This window comes from Dreissena polymorpha, chromosome 11, assembly GCF_020536995.1.
Source record: "Dreissena polymorpha isolate Duluth1 chromosome 11, UMN_Dpol_1.0, whole genome shotgun sequence".
In the NCBI taxonomy this organism is placed as follows: domain Eukaryota; kingdom Metazoa; phylum Mollusca; class Bivalvia; order Myida; family Dreissenidae; genus Dreissena; species Dreissena polymorpha.
The window spans coordinates 51,805,840-51,821,601 of record NC_068365.1 but is presented as its reverse complement, the minus strand read 5'-3'; the positions used below and the strand labels follow the sequence as shown (position 1 = coordinate 51,821,601).

General features: G+C 33.7%; 2 protein-coding genes across 4 annotated transcripts in view; one reads left to right on the top strand and one right to left on the bottom strand.

Moving 5' to 3' along the window:
* Positions 1 to 15,762, top strand: part of LOC127850264 (uncharacterized) — a 209,730-nt gene that overhangs the window by 29,589 nt on the left and 164,379 nt on the right. The window lies entirely within an intron of this gene.
* LOC127850261 (uncharacterized) lies at positions 3,970 to 7,011 on the bottom strand. 2 transcript variants are annotated; one of them, XM_052383152.1, is made up of 3 exons: positions 6,870 to 7,011; positions 6,438 to 6,562; positions 3,970 to 5,658 (listed from the first exon to the last, which is right to left on the bottom strand). In XM_052383152.1, the coding sequence occupies exons 2-3, from the start codon at positions 6,540 to 6,542 to the stop codon at positions 4,783 to 4,785; spliced, it is 981 nt and encodes a 326-aa protein (XP_052239112.1). In that variant the 5' UTR covers positions 6,543 to 6,562; positions 6,870 to 7,011; the 3' UTR covers positions 3,970 to 4,782. The 2 variants fall into 2 exon arrangements, with proteins under 2 accessions (XP_052239112.1, XP_052239111.1); XM_052383151.1 differs by having other exon boundaries at positions 6,781 to 6,921.

Sequence of the window (15,762 nt, the reverse complement as noted above, 5' to 3'; positions counted from 1 at the left end):
TCTAAATGGATAAATATTTCTAATTAATTTTATCAAAATTGGTCCTTATCATGCAAATGTTGAAAACATTTTAAAAATCGATGATTGACATACCACAATAATATCGCCGAATATCTTTATTTAGTATCTCTCTGTTCAAAACAGACTTCAAGTGCACAAAGTTTACGAGACGGCGTTTATATAAAGATTTCTGCAACTGACCGCAAACTGACCTTGATATCTTGCGGATTGGAATGCGATGCATTAAAGTTAGGTAACAATTTTCTGCTGAAACGACGGCTTGTTTACGCCAACTGTACACGACCAAGGCAACAGCTGTGCCTAAAATATTGATATATCGACAAAGCGACTAAACGAACTATTTACTCCATCAGACAAAAATAGCATAGATTCCAATTTTTTCCTTCAATGAAAAGATCGCAACCCCTTCTGCGAACTCCGGTGATGAACTGTATATAAACTCTGACTTTCACACACTGGCCGCGAATTGACCCGAAACCTCGCGGGTTGAAATGCAATGCAAGTAAGTACTTAATATGAGAATATAGTCTTTAGTATAAACGCTTTTGCGCTGGTAATTCTCTGAAAATAAAAGGTGAACGCACAAACTGTATTTATGTCGAAAATTGATTGTAAAACTGTTCTATCTATTGAGCCTTTTCATCAGAGATAAAATTGTTTCATGCAGTAAAACAGTGTTACAAAGACGCGGATATGTTTCCAATGTTCTGGTGTTATACTCAAATCAGCCAATGGAATAAATGAAGTGTATTCATTCGTACCTAGCCGCGGGAAATTTTATTTGAATATTATTGGACACTTACAAAGGTCAAGTCAGGGTGAAAAGCTGGCTTAATACAGCTTACGCCGAAAAAATTAATCGTAATGTTAATTCAATAAGTACGTGCATACTGGTTGCTGTCAATATTTTGTTTTCTAGCTACAAATGCAGTATCAGTTGTGATCATGCCGTGTTCTCTGTAAATACCGGCAGCCGGCGATTTCGCTGGTTACATTTACTCTAGATGCCGGCTACTTTTCCCAAATATCTCAAGTAAATGTCACAAATGCTTTCGTTTTACTGCATAGTTGCCGGCCATATAACTGGCCACTCAAATTTTTCTTGAAAACACTGGATCATGGTGTACAACTTAAAATGTACAATTATATTGAACAATAGTCCAATGTAATCAATAGATGTACAGCAAGTTGAACAGTTACTTCTCTTAATATTCGAACATTAATTAAAAATTGTAATCGGTCAACAAGCAAAATGATATTCATTGAACACCTACCAAAAATAGCAATTGCTTTCACGTTTAGAGCTTTTGAAAATGATCACTTACTCTTTAAACAATTTGTATTCTGTATGTTTCTTAATGTTTTGTAAAGTGTTAATAAGTATCCAAAGCTTTGCCATCGTTTAAAGAGAAAGTTGGCTATCTAGTTGCTTTGATTTTATATCTAACTTTTGGTATTTTTAAATCAAATTCCTCAGTGTGCGATGTTTATTTAATACATTTAAAGAATATCAATGTGTAAAATCCAGTAAATTTATGTATAAAACATTGCAGCACGATTCACATTTTTCCGTATCAGGAGCCCTGTTAAGTTTGGCACGTTATACCAAGAAACTAACCTATTAGCCCACATGGCTCTTGAGATCTGATAAAAAACGTATTGATTATTGGTATTTATTCTCTTCGAAATCTAACATTCATGTAGCTCAAAGAAGTAAGAACAATTTAAATAAGTTACCAAGTAAGTGTTTTTTCCCCCCGTGTTATGTTCAGAAGAACTTGCAAATGTGACCAATGATTAACAATAGAAGGTGAGAATCTGCATATTGACACTTTAAAATGAATACTCAATGCGAATACAATCATCGTTAACTTTAAAGAATATAGACCCTTTATTTTTTATCGAGCATCAACCAAAAAGCCTGGTGAGTGTTTTTTTAAAATACTTTATTAATATCCAGCTTTGAGGATTGACTCGTTTAAAATTGAGTTAAACTTTATATAGTTACCGACGGACAATCAATAACGCTTATACTATTTTAGCTTGGAAAATACGATACAGTTAAAGCATTTGTAACCTTGCACTGATTATCTTGCCCTGTTTGTATGCAATATGTACGTCTCATGTTCTAAACATATACATCAATATGTATGGCCAACCAACGGCTCCGTTATTTAATTAGCAATCTATATGCGAATATGACACTATGGCTTGTTCCCTATTGTATTCATTGTTTAATCAACCTAAATAATTGAATATAATTCTGTTGAACATTAGAAATTTCCCTTAAAAAATGATCGAACACGTAAAAATACCACAATCTGATGTCATAAAGTGAATATAAAAACTCTAGGCATTTTTTAATACAGATGCGTTTTTTAAGTTAAGTTCTATGTCAATGTTGGCCATTTTTACCGTTGATTCATTGAGCATGATTAAAAAATACGGGAACTTTAGATGATACCATACAGGTATAGATACAAGTCAACGTCAAATAGGTGACTTATTAGGGCGAAACCACTTAATAAGCATTGTGAATAATTCGAGCAGACTTTGAAAAGGATGAATAGTTAATGTTACATACCAAATATGAAAGTCATTGACTTTGGGGTTTCAGACATATACAATTGGAAAGGTGATTACCTTCGTGCATTTCTTTCGACTGTGTTACCCCTGTGGAGTTGTTACTCTTGACCCCAAGAGCGAACTGTGTAAAGGATATAACGATGATGCTATAAACCAACTATGGAAGCATAAGACCTCATGGATTCAGATAATAAGATGGGTACAGGTCTCCGTCTTATAAGGCCATGTAAAACTAGTGTCAAATGTGGTGTAGTTACTTATGAAAACTTGGTAAAGGATCAAAAGGTTAAATGACAAATATTTTACCTATATAAATGCTATTTAAATTCAGAAGATAATTATTTTAAACATTTCATCTTTGAAGCACTTTTTCTGCACTAGTAAACTAACGAATCAATGACCAGGAATAATTTGAGCAATCTTGATAGGTGATAACCACAAATATATCATTCCTGTAAAGTTTTGTCAAATTCTGCCAGGTGATGATGTCTTTTATAGAAAAAGTTAACAACGGACGCACAGTGACCATGGCGCAAGAACAAACAGAAGCACGCACATTCGGACCGATCACGGACACCCGACGGACACCATGATACCTCAATAGCTTACCATAAGCTTTAGCACGTATTTATCAGCTGACCTACACAGACAATAGGTATAATGACAACGTCGTTTAACATATAACTATATCTTACTTACTATACCAACCCATCAACGATACTTGCTTGCGTTATTGATAATTTATTATGCAAAAATATCTACCCTTACAGTATACGTTATAAATTATTAAATAATTGATGCAACATAGATCAATATTGCACTGCAATTTAAAATGACTCTCTATTGACGTAATTCTACGTTACTTGTTCGTGTTGAATGTGAATGTATAGGACGTGAACACATCTGTTAGGAGATGCATTAATAAATATCCTTTGACAGTTCAGAGATTGCGATAAGGTTTGTTTTTTTAAACAAAATTACGATAACGAAATATAAAAATTGAAAAAGTTGCATATTGTTCAAGTATTATCTTAATATAATATATATCTTGATTTGCGCCAACATCTGTTCGTATCCTCACCTCCTTGGAATATTAAGGTTCCCTCGGTTCCAAATGGCTTGTGAATGTATGTTTCTGCACATTTGCGTATCAATAAATCTTCCGATTGCAGAGTATCAATGTATAGGTAGCTATCGTATGCAAGCGTTGTAGATGTCTATCACCTGCCCACGTGATACCCATTTGATATGTAATAAAAAAATTTGGACGTGAATTTTAAATTAATCATACATTATGTAAATAATGTCAACTATCGTTTCTAGTTGTATATATCAATTAACATACACGAAAGAAAACACCTGTTTTCTGATATATTTTTTTCCAATATAACAATCTTATATAAATTAGCTAGCAAGTATGTAACAGTAAAAATGTTATCAAGTTATTTACATACGAGTAAAACTTGGTGTTGACAATACCTCTTATCCATGTAATGTGATAGCTAAAGAAAATTCACGACTTACAAACCTTAATTACATTCTATTCGTTTACAAAAATGAAAATGATTTATCGAACACGCCGACATTACTCGATCTATATGAACAAATATTACAGGCATGAATGCCTGATCCCCTTACTATTTGATCAACTCAATAGCAATATTAAGAGTATCGCTAAACTATTGCAAGCCTGGTTTATGCTCTCGGTTAACCTTTGGAATATTACACCCTAGTTTTACAATATTTTCTCGTCCACGAAAGATACACTTAAGTGCATTCCCATTATTCAAACCATAAAAATTTCAAACATATATGTTCTTAAATATTTATCAGGTGATGTCAATAAATTATTATATGTAAATCTTCTACACTTTTATTGATATCAGTTTTCATAACATACAAATGACCTTGATATTGTAACCAAAAAAGCATTGATTAAAAAACATAATAATATATCACTCAGTTGACACACGAGCATACGATTTTGCTAGGAAACTGCCACCCAGATCAGCTGATCGCTCAAATTGATACTCTTAATGACCCGCACCACTCGACATGATGTTGATCTTCACCGTTTCCTCATGTAGTGCATGTTCTTTGAAGCTATGACTTCTGATGATATGACATTCCAAACTGTAACATGTTGAACTCGACCAGTTCAAAGGTTATTCATCACTAACCGTTGCTATGCTTTGGTGGGCGGGCTTGAACCGTCATTGTTGTGGATGTAGGGCGATACACATGTTGTGCTGTTGAGCAGCTTGTGCGATGCGTTGGTTGCTTCACTTCAGTCTCTGTATTTGACTGACAATCTGTGTTGGCAATATTTATCATCTCCACCTTTCTTCCAATCACTGGCTCAACATCAAGCAACTGTGCCTCAGTCAGTTCAAGCGCCTTCGATGCAATGAAGCAGTCGGCGTTTGGAGGTCCAGCGTTCCACGTCTGGACGATCTCTTGCGGTTTGGTAAAACTTGTGCTGCAGCGGTACACTTTCATTATAAACAAATGGCGCTGGCTCAATTGCGAGGACTTAATGTTACTTGTTAAGTAGCCGTCCTCTTTCATTTCGGGACTGATGTCCATAATAAATTGTTCCTGATTGTCATGGGAGATCTTTTTGACGATATTCTGCAAGGTTCCGTGATCGAAAGGCATCTCACCTCCAATAAGCAAGGGCCTCTTCGTCATCTGCGCCAGTCGCTGTGCAAAAAGTATTATGCTTTCTGCTAGAGAAGTCGGTTCTTCTCTGCAGTTCTTAAATAACGTATACTTCCATGAAATCATAGAGAACTCCCGCACCACTCGATTCTCTCCGGGAGCATAGACCTCGACTATTGGACATACCAATTTCAAAGGATCCAGCCCTTTAAGCGGCTGAATGACATTATACATGTCCACCTCGGGTTGTCTCAGCGTCATACGTTTGTAGTTGTATAGCAGTACAGTGCCGTCACCGGATGGCGCAGGGAACTGTTGGTAACCGACAACAGCATTAGGACCGATAGCTTTGTCGTCGCCTGGAAGGAAGCAAATGTCTGGGGTGGAGCTCTGAAACACAAAATGTTAAGGTCACTACTGATAGCTGTTGAAACAAAAAGTGTTATTCAAGATAAACGAACGAAAGAATAATGCGTGTAGAAGAGTAATATTTGAGGAATAGGCTAATCATATAATAAATCAAAGGTATGAAAACATTATATGACGAAATGTTCCAGATAACGTGCTCTTATCTCAGCTTATCATCATGGATATGGTATGGATTCTTTTTTATACTAATTCAAATAATGATCTTTATAAAAAGTCTAGTATATAAGATATGATCTAAGTTATGTATGTTTATATGTTTAAATACTGTTGACACAAAACTATTTTCTATCTTTAAGTGCATTATAGTGTACAACGTCTGTGTAAATTAACATTTAAACAAAATCCCAGAAAGACTTTATTACGTTTTTAAAACGTCCCGTACTCCCCTTATTGCTCTAAATTGGGAATAGCGTCATGCGAATTGACGATATAATTGGCGCTACAGTGCTATAGATAAGTACTGCATTTCTTACGTTATCTTTAACAACTCGACCATATCCTTTCGCCTTGATAGACACATGAACTTCTAAAACTTAACAAACAATCAAATATTTCACGAAGCATATTCTTAAGAGCTGAAAATTATAATGTCCTTCTCTAACACCGTTCAACCCCATGAAATGATGACTATTATTTATTATCAGAAACACTCAGTTTATCTGATTAAATAAGTATATGTGCTTCCAAACTATTGAGGACGAATATAATTTATTTTCATTGTTTCAATCTTCCAGCCTTACCTGAAGAATTCTCTCGAGATAAGGCGTCCTATGTGTTTCTTTGAGAGACTCAAATCCTCGTCTTGCCGAGTTTAAACTCACAATAGACAAGTTATCTCGACCCATGTTTGTTTCTCGCTTTTTACCTTCAAAGAAATAATATTTATATAAATCGTTTATTATTATAAATATAGTATTTATTTATTATTTATTTATTTATTTATTTATTAAATAATTTTATCAGTACATATTGTGGTCTTCAATAGAAACGGATAAAATAAATAAAGGCACTGAATAAATACAATAAGTTCATATTTGAATCACAAACAACACTTTAAAAATATAATATACGTGTATTACTTACTTGTTTATCCAACCTTTATCCAAACGTGTGTTTACTTTTTAGATGATACAGTTATCTTAAATATAATAATAAAGTTGTGCTACTGTTACCTTACAGCTCGTATAAGCTCTGCTTTCTACGTCGCGCGAATCACAGCCTTTTATATCCTCCACATCGGAACGTTCGCGAAACGACATATTTTCAGACAATTTGTCATTAAAATTCCACCCAAAAGTACAAAATGGAAACCCAAGGTCGGGTTTTGTGTGTCTTCAGTGTTTCATTGGACGCTTTATCGTAACGCCGATATCTGGAAACCCAGCCAGTTATAAAGTTAAGATTGTGTTCTAAAATAGCCTGGTAAAACCGATTGAAAAAACTTTTTAAAAGAGTTACGTAAAACTAGTTTAACAGCTATCGAACGAGGTAGTCAAACCTGGTTTTTCAGTAAAAGCAAAAGCAACAAAAGCATAAATGAATGGCTAAACAATTGATCGATTGATTTCTTGAATGATAACCTATTTATGTAATTGATGATTGGTTTATTGTTTTATGGTGTCGTTTGCTCGCTATTTTGTTCATTGATTAATTCACTTATTCATGCGTTCATTCCTATTGTTGTTGATTGAACGAATGGCTGATCTTCTTTACTACATGTATTTACAACGTGGAATAATACACGCATATAATAGTGTTCATCTGGTCACTGGTCATGTGTTATGATTAGATTATGCAAGAACCTAGGTACCGAACTTGATAATATGACACACAAACATACAATTCTGGGTTTTCGTAATTAAGAAGTTGTCTCCCATTCGGGAAGGTTTCACGATTATCCCGGGTAAAAAGCGGTCCGTCTAAAATGCGAATATGACTCCTATCCGCGGATTGACCGAAAAGTGCGGATATGGACGAATACAAGCAATATCGACACTTTTTCTGCAATGTTCAATAAAAAAATACACAATATGTGTTAAATATGTTAGAATTGTCTCAAAATATAACAATTTAATAGACATTATCATTTTTGCAACATAATATCACTTTAAAATCGATAATCCACCGAATCCAACAAATGTCCTCTATATATTATAGTTTATTAGTACGTACAAATATGCACGTCATTTTATTTATTCAAATGAACAAAGGATATCGTAGTGCTACATTTAAATGTTTCAAGAATGATTATAATCATTAAATTTGCGCTGTTATTGAAAAGCAATGCATGTCCCGCTAAAATTTTAGATTTTTCGTTAATATTTTGTTTTATAAGTGAATGTAACAGCTGTAATATTGATCTTTAAAATATAGGCTTCGTATTTTAACTTTTCGGGATATTGAATATGAACTGTTGAAATATTAACGAAAAATCTAAAACTTTAAAAAAGCTCCTAGATGATTTTTTGACACTTGCAGGTCTTTATTGTGGGGAATTCGGTACTTGACCGTGCTTTGCACTATGAATTCATTCTCGTTATCCCAATAATAATGTTTAAATTTTAGTTTTTCACTACCAAACTTGGAAAAAAACAATGTTTCATCAGTGAATTCAGTGTATTTTGCAATGTTTTATCTTAATATCCGCAGTATTTTGATAAATAATTAAAAGTAATGGGAATTTTGGGGGATTTGGTTATTACGGGTATTTCGGTATTTCTACACACCGCATTTTGAACCAAACAATAACACATTTGTAATATATTTTTCAAAATTAAGATAAATACCAAAAGTTTTATCGAAATATGTCATAATTTCAAAAATATGGGGTTGGCTGAATTTATAGGAATGGGTGAAACTATAGGCAGAAGGATACTTGTATTTACCCTTTTTGCATGTGGACAACCAGTGATTACAAAACATGCTACATATCTATTACTTACGAATGCAAATGTAGGGCAGAGGTGACTGAAATATTTTCTGGAATGGGCTGTAATATGGTACGCTCCTTTCTCTCATGTTTTGGAAGAACTCTGCGCTAAGGTAAATTCTCAGTCGGAACTTTTTTACGATTGACAGAGTTAGGTCCGATGCCGCCTGCAAAGTGGTCCGAACATGTACAACGTTGGGAACCAATTCTTCCGGCTTACTGCCATTACCCAAGCTTTTCTTGTACATGGGTCCTTCGGCATTTTATGTAAAACCACTTTCTTTGAAAATTACCCACTCTGCCGCTGAAATTATGGCACTCAAAGATAGAGCAGTAGTCTTTCCCCATTGTTTATATTGACACCGGAAGTGGGTATACCTTCCCGCACGAACGACAACTCTGTTTACACGGAATTACGAAAATCCAGAATTGAAATGAACATTGCAGAAAAAGTGTCGATATTGCTTATATTCGTCCATATCCGCACTTTTCGGTCTTATCCGCGGATATGAGTCATATACGCATTTTAGACGAACCGCTTTTTACCCGGGATACTCGTGATACCTTCCCGAATGGGAGACAACTTCTTAATTACGAACAGACCGAATACTATGTGCCGTTTTTTACGAAAAAGGGGCTTAATGCACGTGCGTTAAGTGCACCCATATTGGATTGTGCAGTGCGCACCGCACAGGCTAAACAGGGATGATACTTTCTGCATTTATGATTTTTAAGTTTAAAGGAAGTATTTTCTTAGCGAAAATCCAGGTAAGACGGAAAATGTCGTCCTAAGACTTACCGGGGACAACACTTTACACAGTTGCATTAAACCCCGCTATCTCATTTCGAGGCTAACATATTTGTATTTGTTTTTATACGGGTTTCATAAAGGCATTGTTTCTTAAGCATTCCGCCAATTACATATGTTACATTATTTAATTGAAACTAAATGTTTGTTTTGCTCAACCGACTTTTGCATCTCTATATGCTCATGCAAATTGTTTTATTGTATTTTCGTCGACGTGATTGCATATATCAGTCATATTTCGCAACGATAAACTTATAATTTTACATCAATACACACTATAACTCATTACCAGTGTTGCTGTTGCAAAAATTCCCATTCCAAGCCGTTACATGCGATCAGTAATAGTATGCTGGATCACAAATGGACTTGATATGCCATCCTTGTTGAGAAATGTATTCGTTGAAATTGTCTAAGCCTGTTTTAAAAGGGCCTTTTCACAGATTTTGGCATGTATTGAAGTTTGTCATTAAATGCTTTATATTGATAAATGTAAACACTGGATCTTAAAAGCTCCAGTAAAAATCAAAAATAAAATTTAAAAAACAAAATTAAAAAGGTAACCCTCAACAGGGCTCGAACCACTGACCCCTGGAGTCCTGGAGTAAATGTGTACCACTTAGACCACTCGGCCATTCAATGATTGATGTAGTTTTTACTTTATATAAGCAATCCTCGTAGTTTCACAAAATATAACAACAATAGAACTCTCCAAATTATTCAATCGTTTCGCGTTAAAACGCTTTATAATTTTCCGGTACTTAAATCGTCAAAAGATGCATATAATGGCTATTTTATTACTGTTTCCTAACAAATATTATAACTAAAACGAAAATTTGCGAATCCGAAACAACTTTTTTTAATTCGGACAAAGCGTGAAAAGGCCCCTTTAATATTGACAACAGTTTATAAATGTAAACTGACAAAAATGTGTGTAATAATTTAACGACCCCGTACGATTTTGATAATTATATAAAATCTTATTTGGCTAGGGTGAATTGAATAAAATAATAATGATGCAGTCGTAAATGTGTACACACTGAACATACACCTATCATAATGTGCACTATGCTAAACCATAATTTCGCACTATTACGCTAAGGTGCGTAAGTACGAGTGGCATATCCAACGCTTCTAACATATTACTTCCCTTCTATGTAATTGGAATATCAAAATTCAAGTGCGTGTCTGTTTCAGGTAAATGCAAAAGTTAAACAATCATTTGTTGGGACGGATAGCTGTATTATAGATAGTTCACTGCTTCAAGCCTACAGGTTTAACGCTTACTTTATTTTCAATATAATTGATTACACTAGCCTTAAAACTATTTGACTGGTACAAGGTATTAGTTAAGCACGATTGGTCATTGTCGGATCGGGCCCTACTTAAATGTACTCTTAAGTATGCTTCCATGTACCCCGGGTACGGAAAATATACTGAAACGTACCCGGGAATTCTCATGCTTAATTGGTCGTTGTCGGCTTTTTTTTTCAAATTAATTATGTTAATATTCATGTCCTCTATATTACCGAAACTCGAACTAAAAAAAGAATGCTGATGCCCTATTTGTTCAAGGAGAATTTTGTTTCGTATTCCGTAGCGCGTTTTACGACTTCGGATTTTGGACGGGAATAAAACTCTGGTACACTCTAAACTGGCCGGGTACGACTTAGTCTATTTTCCGTAACCGGGGTACATTTCAGTATACTTAAGTGTACCCGGGGTACATTAAAGTAGTCTCGAGCCGACAATGACCGATCGGGCATTAGTTAGGGCGCTAAGTTTCGTAATTGATTAACCGCTCATGGGCATTAGTACACGCACTGTATCCATATAATGGATATAAACGTCGCTTGTCAATAATCCTATTAGCTTGTGTCAAAATGTGAAGAAAATAACTACTTATATGGGCAATTGTTCACTATATCTCGACCAAAATCATATTGCATATTGTCGTGTTTGCTTTAATATATAACAACATGTTCATATGATTTTTTGTATGATTTATTAAGGGTATGTTTATTATATATTTGCTGAAAGTCCAAAAATGTATATTAATTGTTTCACGCATGTATTTTTCTATGGGAACTTTATTACACTACCTAGTTCTTTTGTTTTAATTGTTGATTAAAACCTATTAGCGTTTTATTATATGTTAGAATCCTGCCCACGTAAATGTTTTTATATCCAATCATTTAGCAAAAACACACTGACATTTATGAAATTGAGACCATAAATCAATTTCAATACGATACATAGTTTGCTTTTTCCGTTGTCAAATAATAATAATCATCTAAGTCTAAACTATATTTACTAATGTTGGCTAGAAGCTTTATTGAAAGATATTTTGCTTAAATACATGTTGTTGTTGTTGTTGTTGTTGAATGTCCAAACTTCTTTTCCTATCATATCATATCATTTGTGTGTATGTGTGTGTGAAATGCGTGTCTGTGTATGTATTATGTTATTAACGGTTTACCAGTTATATATCAATAGAGTTGAATGGATCGTTAAAAGAGCTATACTATATACCGGTAATAAAAAAATAACATGTACCATAACAATACACATAGTAATGTATGAATGGTAATAAAAGTAAAATAAAAAGTAAATAAAAATAAAATACATACCTAAAATAATTTCTTTAAACGGTGAATAACTTCACAACTGTATACGCTGTTTGCTCAAAAGTAGGGTTTTAATTTGTCATACAATACAGGGTTACGTTTCACTATCTAAAATGCAACCCGTTTGTATTTTTTATGAACAATATAAGATGAAAAGTATACCACTTTCATATATATTTTAAGCCCAAACTGTATTTTAAGTCTTAGAAATTTAAAAACAATTTAATTTTTAATTCAAAAACCTGTGTGCTTATTGGCGGTGCATGATTGGTTGGTATTTTTTAAAGATGAAGAACACCATGCTGAAAAGTTGATCCGTAGGCTAAATCATGACATCAACTTATGTTTAAAGAGGCATTTATGTTTATATTTTATAAAAAAATATTTGATTATTTTTTATTCCTACGCGGATTTTATGTATGTGTATGCAAACTGTATATGCATACGCATGCGTATACAAATGGCTATTAAAACACAAATGAAGTTACCTCACGGTTTGAATACAATTACATAACACGTCAAACGGAGATTAAAATTCAATTAATCACCAAGCGCTTGCTAAAGCCTTGGATTTGCAAGATACATGAAAGCATGTTACAAATTATAATTATGATTATAAATATATTTATGCGAGTAGAAGTGAATGCTCAGATTTGCAAGCTTCGAACGTATCATGCCATGTCTTTTTCATATATTCATCAAGTAGTATATTTCAACGTATTTTTTCTATCTGTATAATAATGTCTTAACTAAGGTTTACATTATTTGTTTAAGTCATTAGTATAAAACAAAGATTCATGTTTGGTTAAGTCTACTTTAAATAGATGTTCAATGAAGCAATTCACGTTTTAAATTAATAAATCCTTAAAATATTTTATGCAAGATTAAACAAATATCAGCATTGCAACACTCACTTTATTGAGACGTTGATTATTTTGATTGACGAATATATATCTGTATGTTCCATCTTGCTAGTTTGTCGTACGGTGGAAAAAGACATGTGAAGTTTGAATTGTTGTCATAGTATGAAACTTAACATATTAAATTATATTTGCTTGTAATACAATGTAACATTAAATCAATGCGATATATTAATTTCAAGCAAGCATAACATTTACATCTCTTCAAGTTCTAATATAAATTTAAAATATAAATCAGTCACGAACTTGAATAATAAACATACCATATGTACCAAACATTCGCTATGTCTTGCAGGTTGTGGACTTTGCATATGATCACTCTCTACCAAAACCGTTTTATTGTTATTAGGTTCTAAATTTTTCTAAGATTTATTTGGTGTCCTCAGCGTATTAATCGTTTTGACAGCAAGTTTAAAATCAAGTACTTAGATGATAAAATATAATGAGACACACAATGCTAAATAACACTTAACTACAATTTCTGAAATTCACTTATTGAGAACTGATTGATTGATTGATTTTATTTGGTAAACATATGAACATTACATAGTTAATACATAATGCAGACAATATAAATATATTATCACAGCAATATACATAGCAAACCATGGAATGCACACACAATACCAAGGATAAGACAAAAAAGAGAAAAATGATTTTTACTTATTTCCATTGTGGTCCTTGATATTGGTGGCAGTAACCATGAAACAGTCATGTATTAGATATTTAATAATGTATATGTATAACAATATGTACTGTTTAATAAAGTATATTACTGATTAAGAATGAACAAATATAATCACATGTTCATTATTATCACATAAGTTGCATAAGAAAGTTACACACTGCATATGTAGTTAATAAACACACTTTGTAGCATACTATAAGTTTAAGAATAATTATGAGATCCTTGCATCTTATTGATCATAAGACTTAAAAATGTATCACAGTATTTTAACAGAACATAAAATTCATAATAAAAATTATACTTTTAAAAGCTATAAAGACTCTAAAAATTGTTTCTTGATGGCACCCTTGAAATTGTTAGGTTTAGGTACATCCCTGATGTTTTGAGGAAGATTGTTCCATAAACAGATACCATTATATGTAAATGTTTTAGAACCAAAACTTCATACTCTTGGTTTGGAAAAACGACCAGAGTCTTCAAATGTAAAATTTTCAGCAAAATGATCAGATTCTGGATGAGCTACCAAATTAGACCTAGTACAACGATTATGTACGCCAGACACTGGCTTAAAATTCTCACCCATATACTCTGGTGCAAGGCCATTTTTAATCGTATGTACATGACAAAGTATGATCTGTTCTACTCGTTTTGAAACAGGCAGCCAACCTAAATGTGAAAACTGTTCTTGACCAACATGTGATCTGTTATCCATATTCAGAACAAACCTAATCATCTTGTTTTGTGTAGTTTGAAGCCTATTTTTAAGTGACTGAATAAGACCAGGGTACCAAAAAGAGAAGGCATAGTCAAAGTGGCACTGTATAAGAGACATGACAAGGAGTTTTCTGGTGTGCAATGTTAAGAACTTACTATTTCTGTATAGGAACTTTAATCTTGAGTTTGCCTTTGTAATAATTGACCTAGCAATGGTTTTACCAGACAGGAACTGGTCCAATATAGCACCTAGGTACTTAACATAACTTGATGGAGTAATTGACACATCATTGCAAGAGACATTTAACTGAGGATTTGACCTTAGTTTGGGCTTTGAGCCAAACAATATAGATTCTGTTTTACCACGATGTAGGGAAAGTTTATTGTCCACTAACCACTCCATTATAAGTTCAAGATCGTTAGAAAGAATGGATTCAATTTCTGAAATGTGTTTACCAGCTACCAGGATGCCAGTATCATCAGCATAAAGTAAAATTTTATTTCTTACCACAGCGGCCATATCATTCACATAAATTAAAAATAAAAGGGGACCTAAAATGGAGCCCTGAGGAACACCACATGAAACGGAGGCCTCGGAGGACATAGTACCCGATACGTCAACAACCTGATTGCGATCGGAGAGATAGGAGGTAAACCACCTGACTGCGTCACTATGGAGACCAATAGCCTCAAGTTTCATGATTAAAATACTATGATTGACGGTATCGAAGGCCTTCTGTAGGTCTAACAATATCATACCAACCATCTTACCTTCATCCATCTTAAAACGAATATAATCAGATAAATGGGTAAGGCAGGTGTCTGTAGAGTAGCCACGCCTAAATCCTGATTGATAGCTATACAGAAGCTTTTTGTCATTCAAGTTACCTTCAACTTGGTCATAAATTACTCTTTCAAGGATCTTTGAGATGATACTTAAGATCGAAACCGGTCTGTAGTTTTCAACCTCAGTCTTAACACTTTTCTTATAGAGGGGAATAACTCTCACTGACTTGAGGTCATCAGGAACAGAACCCTGTATGATTGACAAGTTAACAATATGAGCAAGGGGACAAGATATGAAAGAAGCACTATCCCTAACAAATCTAGCAGGAATGCCATCCAAACCTGAGGCCTTATTAGCAATTAATTTATGTGTATGCTTTAAAATTGTATTTTCAGACACAATGGAAAATGAAAAACTGTTTGGCACAACACCTTTAGTAGCGTAGTAATTACTTACAAAATTCTTGCTATATTTATTAAAACTATTTGGAAGTTTCTCAACAAGTATAGAAGCAACTGTTGTATAGAATGAGTTAAATTTCTCAGCTACTGTAAATTTGTCAAAGGAAATTTGCCCATCAATCTGAAGCCCTATG